Source organism: Oryza sativa, chromosome 6 (genome assembly GCF_034140825.1).
Source record: "Oryza sativa Japonica Group chromosome 6, ASM3414082v1".
Lineage (NCBI taxonomy): Eukaryota > Viridiplantae > Streptophyta > Magnoliopsida > Poales > Poaceae > Oryza > Oryza sativa.
Window position 1 is genome coordinate 3,364,555 of NC_089040.1, and position 19,519 is coordinate 3,384,073.

Here is a 19,519-nt window from a genome sequence, read left to right on the forward strand (position 1 = left end):
AACAAAATTTGATTTGAATTGTAGGGCTTTACTCTCTCCGAAGAGAGAGAGCCCTTCCAGAAATTCTCAGTGGCCCGGGTGGGCCAAAGAGGGGGTTTGGAAATAGTTTTCAACCAGCAATTGACGCGCCTCGGTATAACCTCATAAGCTGCGTCATTGCCCCAAGCGCAAAGATACCTTCAAACGTTTGCCCCCCTCCCCTCTTTATACCCGCAGACCTCCCGCACATCTCCCTCGACAGCCGAGGTGGTACTAAACCAAACATGGAAACACGAACCGCCTTAACTCGCCTGGGCTTTTCTTCCCTTCTCCATGGGCCTCGCTTTCTCCGTGTGGGCTTCCACCTGCGTTTCCACCAGGCCCAAATTAGGACTAATCAAGGAATTATTACCTCCTGTAAATAATTTTAGGACAATCTCGGTGAAAAAGCGATCATTAACTGCGAGGTAAAAACGCTGACCCCACTAGCGAGTGATTTTCTCTCTCCGTAACACTCGAAGTAGTAGTGGTAGTCGAGTTAATTACGTTTTGCTTCTCTCTTTCTCGTTTCCGGCGAGGCAAAACGGGCGGGGGCGCGGCCGATCTCCGCCGCGCGGCGCGGCGGCTTGATCTCGGATGGCGCTGGAGAGGCGGCTCGCGTACGCCGCGCTCATCCCGTTCCTCCTTCTCGCGCTCCCCATCCTGCCGTCCGATTCCCCGTCCGGCGGCGGCGGCGGTGGCGCGGGTGGGGGTGGGGGAGGGGGAGAAACCCTAGACCCGCCCGCGGCGAAGTACGTGGTGCGGTTCGTCGAGTACCGGCCCGCCGACGAGCACCGGGAGTACCTGGAGGACGGCCTCCGCGGGGCCGCGCGGCCTCCCCCCGCCGCGTCGTGGCGGTGGGTGGAGCGGCGGAACCCCGCCGCCGCGTTCCCCACCGACTTCGCCGTGCTCGAGATCCGCGACGCGTGCCGCGCGGCTGTCGTCGACGCCGTCAGTGCGCTCGGCCGTGTCCGGGACGTGCACGCCGATGCGAGCTACTCCAGGGGCGTCCTGTCTGCGGATCGGCCGCGGCAGCAGGGGAAGCTGTTCACAGCCATGTCGTTCGAGGGGGAGGAAGGAGGGGGAGATAGGGAGGTCGGGTGCAGCACTGATAGTAATAATTCCTCTTCTGCTGGTTGGAGGCGGAAGCTTCTCGTGCAGGTAGACTTCTGCTACTCAGAATCTCCACGTGATCATTTTTATCCATTTTCGTGTCAATAATGATTACATGCAATTGAAACATAATGTATTAAGATCTTTACATCTATCTTCAAGAAGGAATAAACCTGTGAATTGTATTGAAGATCACCATATATATGTTTTGATGACAAATTTGTCGGAAACTGAAAAAAGAAAAAAACATTGGTATTCAGGCAAAGGTATCCATGTATTATCCTCAGGTAGTTAGTGAATATGGGTTCAAAATATGAGCCTTATCCATACAAACCAGAACTGGAAATTGATGTACTGTGTAGTGTATTAGTGTATAATCTGCTACTCTGCTTAAAATTATAGCATGACACTACACAGCGGATACAAGATGCCAAGACACTTCCATAAGAACCTGATGTGTAACATATACATCCATGTCAACAGTTCTGTCCATGTGAAGTTATCAGGTTGTATGCTAGAATGTTTTAGCATGACAAGGTAATAACATGTGTCCTTTTACAGAGATCACAAGTAACGTCTCTTTTTGGAGCTGAACGACTATGGGGGAGAGGTTTCACTGGTAGGAAAGTCAAGATGGCCATTTTTGACACTGGTATTCGAGCAGATCATCCGCACTTCCGTAATATTAAGGTATAATATGATGCTAGTAAATATCACTGCCTGTGATTATGGTCAAATACACATGCATACAAAGGAAAAAGAACATTGGTTTGGAGGGGAAAACAGAACATGCATTATATACAACTTCATATTCTTTATGGTGTTTCCTTCCTGGTCTCAGATGTTGTATTAATTATTGTCAAATTGCCATCCATACTGTAATTGGGATTCCTTAAAAGTATCACTATTGTTCCTAGTATTGCAAGGCAAGAACACAATGATAAACATGTATTATTATCCTAAATGTTGCCTCTCCTTGCCTCCTCGTTGTTTGTTATCCCCATCACACTTCTTAAGAAACTAATTTTTGTAGGAGCGCACTAATTGGACAAACGAAGACACACTAAATGATAACCTTGGACATGGAACATTTGTAGCTGGAGTTATTGCTGGTCAAGATGCAGAATGCCCTGGATTTGCACCTGACACTGAGATATATGCATTTCGAGTGTTCACAGATGCTCAGGTATGGACTTGGCTGCTATACATGAACTATGAAGCACAAAAACCAGATATTCTTTCCCTGTCAATTTAATTCATTCTTTAACCTTTGATATTGCAAATGGAATAAGTGTTTCCCAAAATTATGGAAATCCACCTGTAACTTTTAAACTTTTAGAACATAGAATTTAGAAGCATATGTGTGCTGTTCTTTCTATATATGAGCATAATACATTTTAAAATCTCTCAGATGCCTTTTATCCACGATGTGTTATCCACGGTTAAATTTTATTTACGTGTTTGAAAGCATATACACCAAACTGTTGTTAGAACACACTGCTGGTAAGATTTTGAGAATTCTATCTTGTTCTCAGTGCAGATATCCTACACATCGTGGTTCTTGGATGCATTTAATTATGCAATTGCAACTGGTATGGATGTACTGAATTTGAGTATTGGTGGACCTGATTATCTGGATCTCCCCTTTGTGGAAAAGGTAGAGCAGGAGGATAACTTTCTTCATTTCCCTCAATCATGTTCCTATTTGTACTGCATTAGAATTTGATTTTGTTTAAAACTAGAGGTCGTTACTGTAGGAATAAGTCTTGGCTGGTTGGTCTTGGTCTTGTGGTGCCTTTTTCCTGCTTTTCAGCTTTCTAGGACAGCATCTCTTTCTAGGACAGCATCTCTACTTTCAGTTTGAGATGCTCTAGGACAGTTTGTTGGGATGCTCTGCTCTAGGACAGTTTGTTGGGATGCTCTAGGACAGCACCCTCTTAGACTAGCATGGCTGCATGGCTGCTACAAGCAGCTATAAATATGTATCCAATCCTTTTTGGGAGGATATGGCTTTTGTGTTTAGTGAATGAAGAAAACCAGAAAATTGCCCCATCTCGAGTGCCATCCTCTTCTCAATGAGAGTAACCATTGAAATTCTAACATCTGGTATCAGAGCAACACTTTCCTGTAGGCTAAACATCTCTTGTTCCACCCCTTCCCAAGCTCGGTTGAGCTCTCAGCCAGCAGCAGCACCAGTTGCTCCTCCTTCCCCTTTCCCTTCCCCCTCTCCACGCAGCAGCCCCCCGCAGGTGCGCCATGTCCGACGCTCGGTCTCGGCGTTCGGACGCCTCGAGCACTCGGCGTCAGCAGGACGCCGAGCTCGCCGCAGCAGAAGAGCGCAGGCGAGCAACAGCTCAGACCGCTGCAGCAGCAGCGAGGGCGGCCAGACTGGCGGCAGCGGAGTTGGCAGCAGCCAGGGCGGAGGCGGAGGCGGAGGCGGCGAAAGATGCGGCACGTGCGGCGGAGGTAGAGGTTGAGACCTTGCGCAGCAGCATCAACGGCTCCATCGCCGGCGACATCACCGCCGACAGGGAGCTTGAGGAGCTGGCAAGAGGAAGGGCACGGGAGCGGGCAGAGCGGTGGGCAGCAGCCCACCTCCACGGCGGCGGCGGCGGTCCAAGGGACCGCGGGCCCGCCAACGGGAACCCAGATGGGCGCGGGCGTGCCGGCGGCAGCCCGGAGCCCGCACGCGGCCCTCGCAGGCAGCGCGGCTCTTTCTCCCCTGACCGGCGCCATGGTCACCACGGCGTCCAGACGGTGGTCAGGGACTTTGGTCCCGGCGGTGGGTGGCCTACCCTCACCAAAACCAACTACATCGAGTGGGCCGCAGTGATGAGGGTGAGGCTCCAGGTGCGGCAAATGTGGGAGGCAGTCCGGTACGGCGACGTCGACTACGACGAGGATCGGCGAGCACTGGATGCCCTCATCGCTGCAGTCCCGCCCGAGATGCAGTTCTCGCTTTCCCAGAAGCGGACTGCCAAGGAGGCCTGGGACGCCATCGCTGCGGCACGCATCGGCAGCGACCGCGCCCGCAAGTCCACACTGCAGGCACTCCGCAAGGAGTGGGAGAACCTGGCCTTCAAGCCAGGTGAGGATGTTGATGACTTTGCTCTCCGTCTCAACACTCTCTTGCAGAAAATGGTGCAGTACGGCGACGACACCTATGACGAGGAGAGAGCTGTCGAGAAGCTCTTCCGCTGCGTCCCTGAGAAGTACAGGCAGATCGCTCGCTCGATTGAATCTCTGCTGGACCTCTCCACGATGTCGATCGAGGAGGCGTTAGGTCGCCTCAAGGTCGTCGATGGTGATGAGCCACAGCCTCTCTCGGGGCCCATCACCATCGGCGGGAAGCTCCATCTCACTCGGGAGCAGTGGGAGGCCTCTCAGGGTGACGGGAGGAAGGGGGAGTCATCTTCCCCGACAGGCGGCCGTAAGCCGCGCAAGGCGCGGGGAGGTGTCCAGCTACGGTGGGCGCGAAGACGTGCCGAGGGTGGCGCCCGCAGAGGCGCCCAGGGCATTGCCACTGGCAACCACAAGCCGGCACGAGACGACGCCTGCCGCAACTGTGGCAAGCTTGGCCATTGGGCCAAAGACTGTCGACAGCCACGACGCGGCCAGGCCCACGTCGCACGGGTGGAGGAGGAAGAGCCGGCTCTGCTCCTAGCTCACGCAAGCATCGAGCTACCTCCAGCGGCACCGGCCGCAGCGGCTTTCCTCCACCTTGATGAGCCGAAGGTACTCGTCTCCCTCTGCGACGGCTCCAGCAACGACAAGGCTGATGGGTGGTACCTCGACACCGGCGCCACCCATCACATGACCTGCCGACGGGAGTTCTTCACCGAGTTCGACTCCAGCGTCCGAGGCTCCGTCAAGTTCGGGGACGCCTCCGGCGTGGAGATCAAGGGTGTTGGCTCCGTGACCTTCACCGCCAAGTCCGGTGAGCACAGGCTGCTCACCGGAGTCTACTACATCCCCGCGTTGAGGAATTCTATCATCAGCGTGGGACAGCTGGATGAGAACGGCTCACGCGTGTTGGTCGAGGACGGACTCATGAGGATTTGGGATCGCCGTCGTCGCCTTCTTGCCAAGGTAACCAGAGGCACTAATCGACTCTACATCCTCAGCGCGCAGGTCGCACAACCAGTTTGCCTCGCCGCTCGTCGGGACGACGAGGCATGGCAGTGGCACGAGCGCTTCGGGCATCTCCACTTCGAGGCCCTGAAGCGCCTCAGTGCCAAGGAGATGGTGCGAGGCATGCCGTGCCTTGACCACGTGGAGCAGCTCTGCGACGTCTGCGTGGTGACGAAGCAGCGGCGGCTCCCCTTTCCCCAGCAGACGAGCTTCCGAGCCAAGGAGCGGCTCAAGCTCGTGCACGGGGACTTGTGTGGCCCAGTGACACCGGCCACACCAGGAGGACGACGCTACTTCCTACTGCTCGTCGACGACCTCTCTCGCTACATGTGGGTGATGGTCCTCGGCAGCAAGGGAGAGGCTGCGGATGCCATCAGGCGCGCGCAGGCCGCTGCAGAGGCGGAGTGCGGCCGCAAGCTGCGCGTGCTGCGCACCGACAACGGCGGCGAATTCACGGCGGCTGAATTCGCGTCGTACTGCGCTGATGAGGGCATTCAGCGCCACTACACCGCGCCGTACAGCCCACAGCAGAACGGCGTCGTCGAGCGGCGCAACCAGACGGTTGTGGGGATGGCTCGGGCTCTTCTCAAGCAGAGGGGGATGCCAGCCATCTTCTGGGGGGAGGCGGTGGTGACAGCCGTCTACATCCTCAATCGCTCGCCTACCAAGGCCCTCGATGGCAGGACACCGTACGAGGCCTGGCATGGGCACAAGCCGGCGGTCTCCCACCTACGGGTCTTCGGCTGCCTCGCGTTCGCCAAGGAGCTCGGCCACATCGGTAAGCTCGACGACAGGAGCACCCCAGGGGTGTTCATCGGCTACGCGGAGGGCTCGAAGGCCTACCGCATCCTCGACCCGGAGACACAGCGTGTGCGCACTGCGCGCGATGTTGTGTTCGACGAAGGGCGAGGGTGGGTATGGGACAAGGCGGTGGACGATGGTTCGACTCCGACGTACGACGACTTCACCATCGAGTACGTCCACTTCGAGGGAGCTGGGGGAGTAGGCAGCTCTTCATCTAGCGTGTCTACCCCAGCCCCCGAATCTCCACCGACTCCGACACCAACACACCCTCGGGCCACGACTTCGACTACGACGAGCTCTTCGTCGACACCACCCCAGCCAGTGACTCCACATGCTCCAGCTCCAACAGCCACTCCTCCAAGCACGTCTACTCCGACGCCAGCTCGTGTTGAGCGCAGCCCGGTGGAGTTCGCTACTCCGCTCTCCCACGACGGGGAGCGCATCGACGCGTACCACGACGGCGAGCAGCTACGGTACCGTACGATGGAGGATCTTCTCGGCGACCAGTTGGTGCCGGGACTGGTGCCTCGCGACTTAGAGGCGCAGTTGCACCTTGCGTGCGACGACGGTGAGCCTCGGTCTTTTGCAGAGGCCGAGAAACACGCGGCATGGCGTGCCGCGATGCAGTCGGAGATGGACGCGGTTCAGGAGAACCGCACCTGGGAGCTTGCTGACCTCCCTCGTGGTCACCGCGCAATCACCCTTAAGTGGGTGTTCAAGCTGAAGAGGGATGAAGCCGGAGCCATCGTCAAGCACAAGGCTCGCTTGGTAGCACGCGGTTTCGTGCAGCAGGAGGGGATCGACTACGACGATGCCTTCGCTCCCGTGGCACGGATGGAGTCCGTGCGACTCCTTTTTGCGCTGGCTGCTCAGGAAGGCTGGGGCGTCCATCACATGGACGTCAAGTCGGCGTTTCTAAACGGCGACTTGAAGGAGGAGGTCTACGTGCACCAGCCGCCGGGATTTGTGATCCCCGGCAAGGAGGGCAAGGTGCTACGCCTGCACAAGGCCCTCTACGGCTTGCGGCAGGCACCGAGGGCGTGGAATGCCAAGTTGGATTCCACGCTCAAGGGGATGGGCTTCGAGCAAAGCCCGCACGAGGCGGCCATCTACCGGCGGGGCATTGGAGGAAATGCCTTGCTGGTGGGTGTCTACGTCGACGACTTGGTGATCACCGGCACCAAGGATGCGGAGGTCGCGGCGTTCAAGGAGGAGATGAAGGCCACTTTCCAGATGAGTGATCTGGGGCCTCTCTCCTTCTACCTGGGGATCGAAGTGCACCAGGACAACTCCGGGATCACGCTTCGACAGACCGCCTATGCCAAGCGCGTCGTTGAGCTGGCTGGGCTCACCGATTGCAACCCAGCTCTCACTCCGATGGAGGAGAGACTGAAGCTGAGCCGCGACAGCACGGCGGAGGAGGTGGATGCTACACAGTACCGACGTCTTGTGGGGAGCCTTCGCTACCTCACCCACACACGGCCGGACTTGGCCTTCTCCGTCGGCTACGTCAGTCGGTTTATGCAGCGACCGACGACGGAGCACCAGCAGGCCGTGAAGAGGATCATCCGCTACGTTGCGGGGACTCTCGACCACGGTCTCTACTACCCGAGGTGTCCTGGCAAGGCACACTTCGTCGGGTACAGCGACAGCGACCACGCCGGCGACATTGACACCAGCAAGAGCACGAGCGGGATTCTCTTCTTCCTCGGCGAGTGCCTCGTTAGCTGGCAGTCAATCAAGCAGCAGGTGGTGGCCCTGTCCAGCTGCGAGGCCGAGTACATGGCGGCATCCGCCGCTTCGACCCAGGCGCTCTGGCTTGCTCGACTGCTTAGTGATCTCCTCGGCAGAGATACTGGAGCGGTGGAGCTCAGGGTGGATAGCAAGTCCGCTCTGGCCCTGGCAAAGAACCCCGTTTTTCACGAACGGAGCAAGCACATCCGGGTGAGGTACCATTTCATCCGAAGCTACTTGGAGGAAGGGAGCATCAAGGCGAGCTACATTAACACCAAGGACCAGCTTGCGGATTTGCTCACCAAACCCCTTGGGAGGATCAAGTTCCTTGAGCTTTGCTCCCGGATCGGGATGGCTCAACTTTCCCACAAGACGGCGCACAAGACTTAGGGGGAGAATGTAGGAATAAGTCTTGGCTGGTTGGTCTTGGTCTTGTGGTGCCTTTTTCCTGCTTTTCAGCTTTCTAGGACAGCATCTCTTTCTAGGACAGCATCTCTACTTTCAGTTTGAGATGCTCTAGGACAGTTTGTTGGGATGCTCTGCTCTAGGACAGTTTGTTGGGATGCTCTAGGACAGCACCCTCTTAGACTAGCATGGCTGCATGGCTGCTACAAGCAGCTATAAATATGTATCCAATCCTTTTTGGGAGGATATGGCTTTTGTGTTTAGTGAATGAAGAAAACCAGAAAATTGCCCCATCTCGAGTGCCATCCTCTTCTCAATGAGAGTAACCATTGAAATTCTAACAGTTACACTTTGCAGCAAAACCTCCAATCCATTACCCTTACACAGATTTAGAAAGGTGGTATTATCAGGGTTGAAGTAGCCTTCGGAGTTTGATGGGCACATAAGAAAGAATAACAGACATATCATATTTGTTGCCTCCTGGTGGCTAGAGCTGGCCAGCACAAATAAAGAAAAATGTACTGGAAATAAAAAGGGAAATGCAAAATAGTAGGAAAATGAAAAATATTCAAGTTCATAATTCTGTTTAATCATTATGCAATTAAGCTCATCTTAATCTTATTGACCATCCATATTTTTATGAAATATAAATGCACGGGACTAGTTTATCGTGTAATTTTGTTAGGAAATTTGGGTTTGAATCAGTGGAAATGTCTGAATTAGTGCACCACTCAAGGTTATCCTTGTATCCCCTGTGCTTTAGCGGTTATTAACTTGAGTAAGTGGCAAATACATTCTTTATGTTTTGCTCCCATATTGCTGATTTCACTTAATTTGTCCTCTCTGTTCTTTGGGCGATTCTATTTATTTTCTATTACCGAGTCAAAAAGAAATCAGTTTGAGAAGCAATGTACGTCTTCTCCTGCTGCCTGATTATTAAAAATTGGATTTCTAGGATGTATTTATGAACATCTTGTGAGACTTTGTAATTTTCTGAATATTTTATAGGTTTGGGAGCTCACAGCAAATAACATTATTATGGTATCAGCTATTGGAAATGATGGCCCTCTTTATGGCACGCTAAATAACCCGGCTGATCAGAGTGACGTCATTGGTGTTGGTGGTATTGATTACAATAACCATATAGCTTCATTTTCCTCTCGAGGCATGACTACTTGGGAGCTTCCTCATGGGTACATTGTTCAACTTACCAGTACACTATTTTCTTAGTCTGTCACTGACTGTTGTTTTTTTCCGATATCTGGATCCTGTAGGCTTGAAAAGCTAAAGCTTTGTATCATTTCATTAGAACAGAGTGTACAGTATATAAAACCTGTAAGCCTAGTTCAGTGGTTTTGTATATATTATCTTAAAAAAATTTGATGGAGTTTGGAGTACTTACATTCGACTTATCCTTATATATTATGTTGATAAAGGTCATTGCTAGGTTTGTGCTTACCAAACTTGGCACTGCAAGTGCACACAAAAGATGGTCATATGCTAATTCTTTTTAATCACATACTAGCAGGTCAAGTAGAATTACGTCTTACTGATGTTGGTATCACATAAAGCTTTTTTACAAGAATTTCTCCTGAGAACTTTTGTAAATCATATTCGATAATTTTATTGTAGTTGAAAATCAGATTGTTTGTGATATTAAATTTATGGCAAGAAACTATTTCCTGCCCCTTGAACTTTAGGCATTTAATTAATATCTGTAGTAAAAACTTGAAATGATGAGGCAATTTTTTTTGGGGGGGGGGGGGGGGGGTAGCGATGATCATTTTTTTACAATGCCATAGTACCATCTTCTCTTGTGCTAGCTTCACAGATCCTTGAATTGGCTTACTCATAAGGTGTGGTTTCAATAATGCAGGTATGGCCGTGTTAAACCTGATGTTGTTGCGTATAGTCGTGATATAATGGGTTCAAAGATCAGCACAGGTTGTAAAACCCTTTCAGGCACCAGTGTTGCAAGCCCGGTGGTTGCTGGTGTAGTATGCTTGCTTGTTAGTGTTATACCAGAGGAGCATCGGAAATCCATCCTTAACCCTGCAACAATGAAACAAGCCCTTGTAGAGGGTGCTTCTAGGCTTTCAGGACCAAACATGTATGAGCAGGGCGCTGGCAAGATTGACCTGTAAGTTTCTTGTCCCTTTTAATGTACTCTTTGGTATGCCTATGATTAGTTGGATATTCAATACTTCTTGTATCCCATCCTTTCCAAACAGCAAGGTTTGTCCTTCAAAATTTAGAGGCAGTATATCCTGTCAAGTTGGTTTGCCCTTCTTTCTATTGTGTGCTCAAACAGATACTCATTTATTGTTTTGTCTTTTTCCAGCTGGCAATCATACGAAATCTTGAAAAGTTACCAACCGCGTGCAAGCATCTTTCCTAATACCCTTGACTTCACTGATTGTCCCTATTTCTGGCCTTTTTGCCGCCAACCTCTGTATGCTGGAGCTATGCCAGTGGTCTTCAATGCTACAATTCTGAACGGGATGGGGGTGATTGGTTATGTTAAGGATCCTCCTGTATGGCAGCCCTCTGAGGATGTCGGCAATATTCTTAGTGTTCACTTCACCTACTCAGATGTCATATGGCCTTGGACAGGTTATCTTGCCCTGCACTTACAAGTTAAAGATGAAGGATCTCAGTTTTCAGGCATAATCAGTGGCAAGGTCACATTGTCAATTTACAGCCCAGCAGCCCATGGGGAAAGCAGTCCACGAAGTAGTTCATGTGTTCTTTACCTGAAGGTCAAGGTGGTGCCAACACCTGTTAGGTCCAGAAGAATATTGTGGGACCAATTTCATAATATCAAATACCCATCTGGTTTTGTTCCAAGAGATTCACTTAATGTGCATAATGATATCCTTGACTGGCATGGCGATCACTTGCACACGAATTTTCATATACTGTTCAACATGCTGAGAGATGCAGGATACTACATTGAGACCCTTGGATCTCCACTTACCTGCTTTGATGCTAGCAATTATGGGACACTGCTTATGGTTGACCTTGAGGATGAGTACTTCAGTGAGGAGATTCAGAAACTTAAGGATGATGTTGTACACAAAGGGCTTGGCGTTGTTGTTTTTGCAGAGTGGTATCATGTCGACACAATGGTTAAGATGACATTCTTTGATGAAAATACACGCAGTTGGTGGACTCCAATTACTGGGGGTGCAAATGTTCCTGCACTTAATGAACTTTTGGCACCATTTGGCATTGCTTTTGGGGACAAAGTACTAAGTGGTGACTTCTCAATCAATGGTGAGCAGACCCACTATGCTTCTGGGACTGATATAGTGCAATTCCCAGCAGGAGGTTTTTTGCATAGCTTCCAACTCCAGGACAACTCTAAAATTTCTCAGGATAACTCAAGAAGCGCAGATACACAAAATACCCCAGATAAAAGCAAGGTTAGTATCTATTGCGCACTATTTCACATTATTTATCTATTTTCTTGAAATGCATTCTTTCAAAATGATGGTGTGGCCATTACAATATTTCTACTTGAGCAAGAACCTAATGATGCACTATAGGTTGAATAGTTGTAATATGCCATTTGATGGAGGCATGCCTGGTCATTTCTCATGAAACTGTTCCCTAGATTTGGTGCCTTTGTGTCAGTGCCTCCTAGTCTGTGGCTCTGTGCACATGGTATTATGATTGGTAGGCAGGTTTTTTCAGGAATATCAAGTTCTGAGCTAACCAATGGATGGTGGTCATGCTTAACTTGTAATAATAGTCTCTTGAACTTTCATGCAAGATTTTGTTGGCCATATAAGTTGCAAGTGTTAGATTCTTACTAAAATCAGTTATTCCAAAACTTAACTTTTATTTATGAGAGCCCATCAAAAGCTACGATTAGGCAAAATATGTAACTTTCCAATTGTGAAGTTTGGACCCTTTTATGACCAGAATTTTCTCATGTGCCATACTCTGAACTGTTTTTTCTTATGGACATAGATAGTGATTTAAATTCAGTAAAAGGAGGATACTAATGAGTGTTCTGGCCAGTTCATTATGCTGGTAGATACTCCCTCCGTCCCAATATGTAGCAACCTAGGATGGGTCTAATCCCATCCTAGGTTAACATATTGGGATGGAGGTGTAATAATTTGATATTTGTTTTGATCGCACCATTTTATCATAGCCCTTATTTTACAGTATATAATACTTGCTGTATAGGTATAGTAAGGCTTATTTGCTTCTCCTTGGCAGCTCTCTTCTATTCTTGGAATGATGGAAGCAGGCAAAGGTCGGGTTGCAGTCTATGGAGATTCAAATTGCCTTGACAGTAGTCACATGGTAACAAACTGCTATTGGCTTTTGAGAAAACTTGTGGAGTTCACTGGCAATAGAATCAAAGATCCTGTTCTTTTCTCAGAATCTGCTCAGTTAAAATTTCCAGTTTTTGAGAGCATCCATCAACTGTCACGTAGACCAGATGTGAACTTCTCAACATATTCAACTGTCGTTGGCAATGAATTGATCTGTCACCAGGATTCCCGATTTGAGGTTTGGGGAACGAAAGGTTATGGTACCCAACAAACAGGCACAACAAGAAAGTTGCCAGAGTACCAGAAAAGTGAAGCTTACAACATTTCAACACCAATAGCTTCTGACAGCACACCAGATGAAGCTGGCCTGCAAAGAAATATTTCAACACCAATAGCTTCTAAGTTTGATAAAAGAATGGACTATTTTGGTTTTCTCGGGCACGAAGAGGTATCCTGTCTTGCCTTCCTCTTTGTAGTGGCTAACATTTGTTAAGTTAGCATATTGCACTTGATCAAGCAATAACTCTAGTTTCTTACATTTTCTCAGAATTCTGGATCCCTTTATGCTGTACAATTTGTGCACACGCTTAGTAATAGTAAGGTTAGCATATTACTGCATGCGTTAATCTAACTATGATTATGCTATAAACTTAATAATAATAACAGAATTTTCATGGTTTACTGGCCATATGTTGTGAACGGCCACCAAATATGTCTTGCTCCAGCCTGCAGCTACCATATTTAATACCTTGTACAGTTTACTATCTTGCCTAGACTCTAGAGAAATGCACAGTGTGATCAAGCCTCATCTCTTGCTTTTACATAGAAGCTAGAGCACAAAACCAGGACACTGTCGCTAGTTTTGTGCGATAGGTCAATTTGAAGAACACTGGAAACCATATGATTAGGACTTACTCCGTAAGACTAGAGAAACACTGTAGTGAATGGGAGCCCATTTAACCACAATAATGTTGTTTACTTTGCTATGTAAAAGTCAGAGGATATATAGCGAGGAAGTTTAATGTTCTTTCTCTAGAACATAGAGTAGATGGAAAGCTTATCATTTAATGGGGTTTTAGGTTTTGTTAGGAGATATTCTCATATGCTCCTATAGGATTTAACTATTGTGGTAACAATTCTATTATTTTGCAGATTGACATAGGAATGCTAGTGGCAAGCCAATGGATGGTACCTTGCTTTGCTGCTACTGCCTGTAAGTAACAAACACTTATTGAATCTTGACTACTACCTCTGGTTTTAAACATATGGTATTCGTCTTCTCTAGAAATATTTATGCAAACTGACAAACATGTAAGGCATGCTTAAAGTACCTTTTGATGATCGACACATTTTGTTATTCAAACTTTGAAGAAAAAGTCAATGGTGTCAAAGTTTGGTCAATGTGTCTGGCCGATGTATCTGATTTCTGACCTTGTACCTTGCCCCAACGCACAGGCCTTATGTTGTACCTAAGTTGCAGAGTGCAACAAAAGCGCCGACGACGAAAGAAGGGGTCAACAGCTGCTAGATTGTCAAGTATGGACCGTATGGTCTAACATGACATACACACACTGTTGGGGGCCAGGATGAATATATGAATTTCGGCACTCGCATTGCAAACCTTCATGGGAATATACAGTTCGCTCCATATACAACAGAGTGGACAGGACGTGGTGAGCTTGAGTTATACCGGAATTTCCAGATCCTGTTTTCAGCTCGCAACGGGAGGCCTCTTGTCTTGAGGCACAATTTTTGCACCGTGACTGGAGGCACATGGCTCATATTTTTTTTCTGAGCAAGGAGCTGATTCAGCTGTTCGGCAGCAGCATGGAGAGGTATTTCCACTTCAATTTCAGATGGTGCGTATTGACATGATGTTGTTTGTAGTTCGTCAAAATTTTGCCAATGTAATAATACGTTAATTTTGACGCACGATCACTGAGCTAATTCCTTTAGGAAGGGACTAGAGCTAACTATTTCATTCTTTGTTACCTTTTTACTCCGGATGTCTGAAAGTGAAGGGTTTCGATCGTCTCTGTAGATCGGTTAGCTTGAGCTGCTTGTAAGTATAGAAGAGGAAAAGGCTGTTTCTTTGTTACCTTTTTACTCCGGATGCCAGCAAGTCATTTTCAAGTTATTTCTTCAGAAGTTGTCTGTCTAGTAGTATTATATGCCCTTGGAATTTCTCGTTTTCTGTTTGGGTTGCGACTTGCAAGGTTTCAACCTTTTGTTTTTCTCTTTTACCGAGAAGAGCGCAAACAATCGCATTCTTCTGTCGGGTAAAAGTAGAGCTAATAGTGTTCGTCAGTTATTGCACTCAAACTCTACAATAAATTTGTGCTATCAGAGCCAAAGAAATTTCGGCAGGGTGCATTGTACACAAGTACATCACCTATTCCAGAATTATCTTGTGTCAATAGTGTAACATTTTTTCCCATCTACATACAATAACAGGAATGCTTCATTTTATTATTGAATGGTTACACTTACATGAGTGTCTCGCGGCGTCACAGCATAGTCAAAGGAAACCACAATTTAACACGTTAATTTTATTATTATTTCTACTGGAAGAACGCCAGTTTTGTTGTTTTTTGGAGAAAAAAAAATCCCAGTTTTGTTATTACTGGAAGCAATGGAGACTTGTACTACCAATGTCCGAACAGCTTTACTCGATACTCCAAAAAGGCAGCTAAGAAATGAGCTAAAACAGAGGCTTCTTGCCGTTGAGAAGACCCATCAAGTGGTCGAAGACGTGCGAGCCGCCGTCGCGGATGCCCGAGTGCATGTACTCGTTGGTAATCCAGAGCCGGATGCCCGCGATCTGGGAGGCCGTCTCCTTGGCGATGTTGAAGTTGACGTACATGTCCTCGTAGTAGACGGCGGCAGCCACCGGGACCTGCAGAATTTGCAAGTAACCTACCCAGTTAAGCGTTTGAGGAGTACCATGCAAATATGATGTTCTTTTAGTATAAAGATGGCCAAGAACCGGTGCATCCACTGATGAAGAAAAAGGCAAATGGGTTCAGCTCTAGATTCTCCTGAAACTAGCCTTCCTTAACAGAGGATGATGGTGAGGAGTTCATGGCTTTTTCTCAGCAAGAAGAACGAACCTTATTGTTGTTCAGCACGTTGACATCATACAGTGGGGGCCAGTCCTCTTTGTGCGCTAACATATGGGCAGTCTCCTTCAGGGGTCGTAAGGCGTGAATCTCATCAAAAATACATGGAAATACCATCTGCATAATGAGAAAGGAATACATGTTAGAATCTGTATACAATCTTCAGGAAGCGATGATATCTCAAAGGACAACAACTCGGAAGCTGCTAGGTTGAGTCAGTTAAGGAAAAATGACTTCGACATTGCTGAGTTATTCTCACAAGATTTATCCAAAATCTCTGTACAAATGTTTTACTTTCTTAAAATGCAGGACAAAGTTTTCATAAGATAATTGAAACTTTATAATGTCAATCTGTTAAACCTGACTAAGTATAGACTATTAGTTAGTTGGAAATAGCCTGCAAAATGTACCATTCGCTATCAGATTTCATTTGGCAAATAAACATTTGACTGTAATGAATTGCAGAATTGGTACTTCTCCTAAAAGATCTGGGTGTACCTCTCCAGTAAAATAAACAGGTCTGCCTTCTTTTATAGCCTTGATAGGATCAAACAAACTTTCACACTCACTGCCAATCTTGTGAGCCGACCATTTTGATGGAGAACCCTGCATCCATCAATAAGAGAAGACTTGAACAATTGTTCTAAACAATATGATGTTCTCATGCTACCAGTCTAACATATGAGGCTCCAAAGGTACCTGACAATAGATAGACTCATGCAAGAGAGCATAAAGAGGATTTTGATCAAAACCTAACCACCTCTCAAACTGCAAAAAGTTATAATGTTAGATTACCACTTGGAATCCCTAGTGCAAATAATAGAGAACATTGCTTCAATAGGAACGCGAAGATCTAAAAGTCCAGCATTATGATTTATGCATGGTGGACAGTTTACCTCTTTCAGGAAGTAATAACTTATAGTCTTTTTTGCGCCAGGGACTAATATAGGGTCCCACACCCTCTCAAACCTGTACCATACAAAAAAGAAAGAAATTCCAGATGGGGCAAATTGTGCTTGTTTTTCAAGTCATGAATGAGAAAACCTTTGCTTACAGATAATGCAGCCTTTCAAATCCTCCACCGGAGCCCAAACCAGATAATCCAAGGCACTGCAACATCTTAGGAGTTAACCTGCCACCTGATGGAAGAGAAACCTGAAAACACAAATGATGCTCAAGATACAAGTTTCCAAATTCACATAGAAAAAAAACACAAAAAGTATTTACTTAAGAATGACTTACTCCTCCACCTTCAGATTCATTTAAATATCTTACAAGCTCATGAATGACTTGTATATCTTGAGGATATCTCGCATAGTACTTCTCATTTTGCTGCTGAACTTGTTTAAAGCAGGCCCTGTACACAGTATCTGCAGTACAGGCACTCCCTAGAGGTGGAAGCCCCCCAGTCAAAAGAACAGATTTCAGGCCTTCTGGAGCAAAACTCAAATAGGTAACAGCACAAAATCCACCATAACTCTGTAGTCGAAGAAAGAGTAGACAACATAATTAATATGGTGCTAGATGACCATCATCGAATGAAAGATAAACAAGCAGTTGAACATAAAATATCCTGAAGTAATTGTGTGAAACAAGGCCTTTTTTTCGGCCTTCTCTGTTATATCGTCAACACAGTTACGTAAGTGCAGCAAAATAAAATCCTCTAGAGTGGGGGAGGGGTGTAGACTCGAACACACCTTCACCCCCAACTCAAATAGTCATAACAATGTTTTTTTGTTAGCTCTTTAGTCTTGCCAGCAGTTGCAAGTCCAGTGTGAATTGTGAACAAGTTAATGTCTGGTTTAATATGTATAGCAATAGAAAAACAAATGTTTTCCTTGTATGGATAATCAAATTGGCTGAAAATTACAAATGAAGCCCATATTTCTTGAATGAGGAAAGCATCAGCTCCGAGGCAAAAGTAGTTTGCCAACGTGAATTGCAAACTTCAAAGCTCAGTCTTTACTTTGAGTGATCCATGTAAATTTGTAAATGTTCAAAACGTTATTTCACAAATAAACACGAGTCAATTATTAATATCACTAGAAATATAGATGCTTGCTGAAGAATTATTATGTATCATTTTTTTTATCAAAGCACAGTGAAGGAGGCCCCTACGGTATATATAAAAGAATAAAGTGTATGTACAAAACTTGGCAGGAGCCAAAAAAAGTAAAAAAGAAAAGAAAAAATATGCATTGATCTAAGATATGCATTGATATCACATAAGTTAGGTATCATACTTGTCCTAAAACCGTCCAAGGCTTGGCATCTGGAACAAGATGCAGGCGAATAAATTCCGCATCTTTAACTATGCTATCTGCCCTGAAATGCTTCAAATACTCCACCTGTTCTGCTGCAGATGTTATTTGGGAAAGAGATGATGTTGTCAACGGTGTTGACAGTCCTGTTCCTCGCTGCAAATACAAATCAATGTCAGCGCAATAAGGGCAAGATGTGAACAAAGAAGGATAAAACACATCATCTACCAAACATATTGGATTCTACCTGATCTAGCAACACAACACGGTATTCTTCACATGCTTTCTTCATCCATCCACTTGCTTCTGTGGGACGGGGACTTTCAAATCCAGGTCCGCCTTGTAGAAACAACAAATAAGGCAAAGGCAAGTCCTCTTTTCCAGCTGCAAGGATACACTTGATATAAGTTCCCTAAACATTACAGATCATGCTACCTCGCAAGAAATTAAGTTTCCCCTAACATGAAACTGAACCATAGCGCAACCAGTCCACTTAACCTTAACTCCATCACGCATTCGCTTCATCAACAAAATGTTGAGTTTGGCATACACTTTGCTCACCATTTATACAATAACAACATAATGCATTACTTTCTATATGTCACAGTAAGCAAGCTCTCTCCATGAACTAGCATTTATTAATAGTCGTAATTGATGGTTCGACCAGTGCAGTGTGCATGTATCAAGCATTCTCCTACCTCCCAAACTACATATACACCCTAATCTGGATCCAGCAAATATACAATGATCTCGATACCAACTTATCCATCAGTCCGATCACAACAACTGCACAGAACGCAAATTGATGCTAAGGATTCGCTTATCCTCTATAGTCACCGCGCCCTCCCGAGCCCACCGATCGATCCCGCGGTGGCTCGGTATATGGACACCGCAGCTGGATGGGTAGTAGAGGCGGGCGCGCACGCGCATTGCGCGGGACCGTGGGGAGGCGAGACTCACCGGCGACGACCTCGCGGGCGAAGACGGTGATGGTGGGGGCGGACGGGGAGGGGGAGGAGTGGTCGAGCGGGACGGCGAACCGGTGGTCGCGGAGGCTGAGGTCGGGCACCGCGTACCACGCCCCGGCCTTGTGCGCGGCCGCCGCCGAAGACGACGACGACGACGACATGGCCGCGACCGGCCACGCGGGCAGGAGGATCCGCCGCCGGCGGGACGACGCGGCGGCGCGGGCGACGCCGAGGAAGGCTGGGCGCAGCGCGGGCGCGGCGGCGGCGGCAGCGGTGGTGGGAAAGTCGGAGCGGATTGCTACTGCTGCCACTGCCATATGGGGCCCACGTTCTTAGCGTTTATAATCTCCTCTGCTAATCTTCATCAGCAGTGATTTTTTGAACGAACAGGCACAACTGCACAAGTACTTGTTAATTTCATTGTATAGAGAAAAGTAAAAGTATTTGCTGGGAATAAAAAACAACTATACAAGTGTTCTTTAAAAAAAAACCTACTCCCTCCGTTCCATAATATAGCAATCTGTACCGGACGAAACATTTCATAGTACAACGAAAATTCGGACATGCTTCCTGTTCAGATTCATTGTACTATAAAGTGTCATATCCGGTCCTAGGTTGCTATATTATGGAACGGAGGGAGTAGGTAACATTTCTATGAGTGTTTGAGGTGTTTGAGA

The 19,519-nt window shown here is 47.4% G+C and overlaps 2 protein-coding genes, 1 long non-coding RNA gene and 1 other non-coding gene across 4 annotated transcripts; 1 reads left to right on the forward strand and 3 right to left on the reverse strand.

The window, feature by feature from the left end:
- Positions 1 to 18: 18 nt before the first annotated feature.
- LOC136357072 (uncharacterized) lies at positions 19 to 579 on the reverse strand. Its single transcript, XR_010742124.1, has 2 exons — positions 441 to 579; positions 19 to 344 (listed from the first exon to the last, which is right to left on the reverse strand). It is a non-coding gene; the product is annotated as an uncharacterized lncRNA (long non-coding RNA).
- LOC107281400 (U4 spliceosomal RNA) lies at positions 25 to 175 on the reverse strand. Its single transcript, XR_003243214.1, has one exon. It is a non-coding gene; the product is annotated as a U4 spliceosomal RNA (small nuclear RNA).
- LOC4340224 (subtilisin-like protease SBT6.1) lies at positions 531 to 14,642 on the forward strand. The gene is made up of 10 exons (XM_015787480.3): positions 531 to 1,179; positions 1,693 to 1,821; positions 2,165 to 2,317; positions 2,672 to 2,788; positions 9,214 to 9,398; positions 10,082 to 10,345; positions 10,547 to 11,630; positions 12,436 to 12,942; positions 13,647 to 13,707; positions 13,950 to 14,642. Exons 1-10 carry the CDS (start codon positions 616 to 618, stop codon positions 14,048 to 14,050), a joined length of 3,165 nt encoding a protein of 1,054 aa, XP_015642966.1. The 5' UTR covers positions 531 to 615; the 3' UTR covers positions 14,051 to 14,642.
- Positions 14,643 to 14,937: 295 nt separating this feature from the next.
- Positions 14,938 to 19,170, reverse strand: LOC4340225 (uncharacterized). The gene is made up of 10 exons (XM_066311815.1): positions 18,835 to 19,170; positions 18,122 to 18,258; positions 17,857 to 18,030; positions 16,856 to 17,092; positions 16,668 to 16,768; positions 16,510 to 16,582; positions 16,313 to 16,381; positions 16,112 to 16,219; positions 15,605 to 15,730; positions 14,938 to 15,390 (listed from the first exon to the last, which is right to left on the reverse strand). Exons 1-10 carry the CDS (start codon positions 19,157 to 19,159, stop codon positions 15,196 to 15,198), a joined length of 1,545 nt encoding a protein of 514 aa, XP_066167912.1. The 5' UTR covers positions 19,160 to 19,170; the 3' UTR covers positions 14,938 to 15,195.
- Positions 19,171 to 19,519: the final 349 nt, after the last annotated feature.

What these genes read in the sequence shown, in the direction of transcription:
- LOC4340224 (XM_015787480.3), top strand. Translation starts at nt 616, where the DNA reads ATGGCGCTGGAGAGGCGGCTCGCGTACGCCGCGCTCATCCCGTTCCTC. An exon ending in ACTTGGGAGCTTCCTCATGG is followed by an intron (nt 9,399 to 10,081) that starts GTACATTGTTCA and finishes TCAATAATGCAG; the next exon opens with GTATGGCCGTGTTAAACCTG. An exon ending in ATACCCCAGATAAAAGCAAG is followed by an intron (nt 11,631 to 12,435) that starts GTTAGTATCTAT and finishes TCTCCTTGGCAG; the next exon opens with CTCTCTTCTATTCTTGGAAT.
- LOC4340225 (XM_066311815.1), bottom strand. Translation starts at nt 19,159, where the DNA reads ATGGCAGTGGCAGCAGTAGCAATCCGCTCCGACTTTCCCACCACCGCT. An exon ending in CGCCCGCGAGGTCGTCGCCG is followed by an intron (nt 18,259 to 18,834) that starts GTGAGTCTCGCC and finishes GTATCCTTGCAG; the next exon opens with CTGGAAAAGAGGACTTGCCT. An exon ending in CTGTTTATTTTACTGGAGAG is followed by an intron (nt 15,731 to 16,111) that starts GTACACCCAGAT and finishes CTCATTATGCAG; the next exon opens with ATGGTATTTCCATGTATTTT.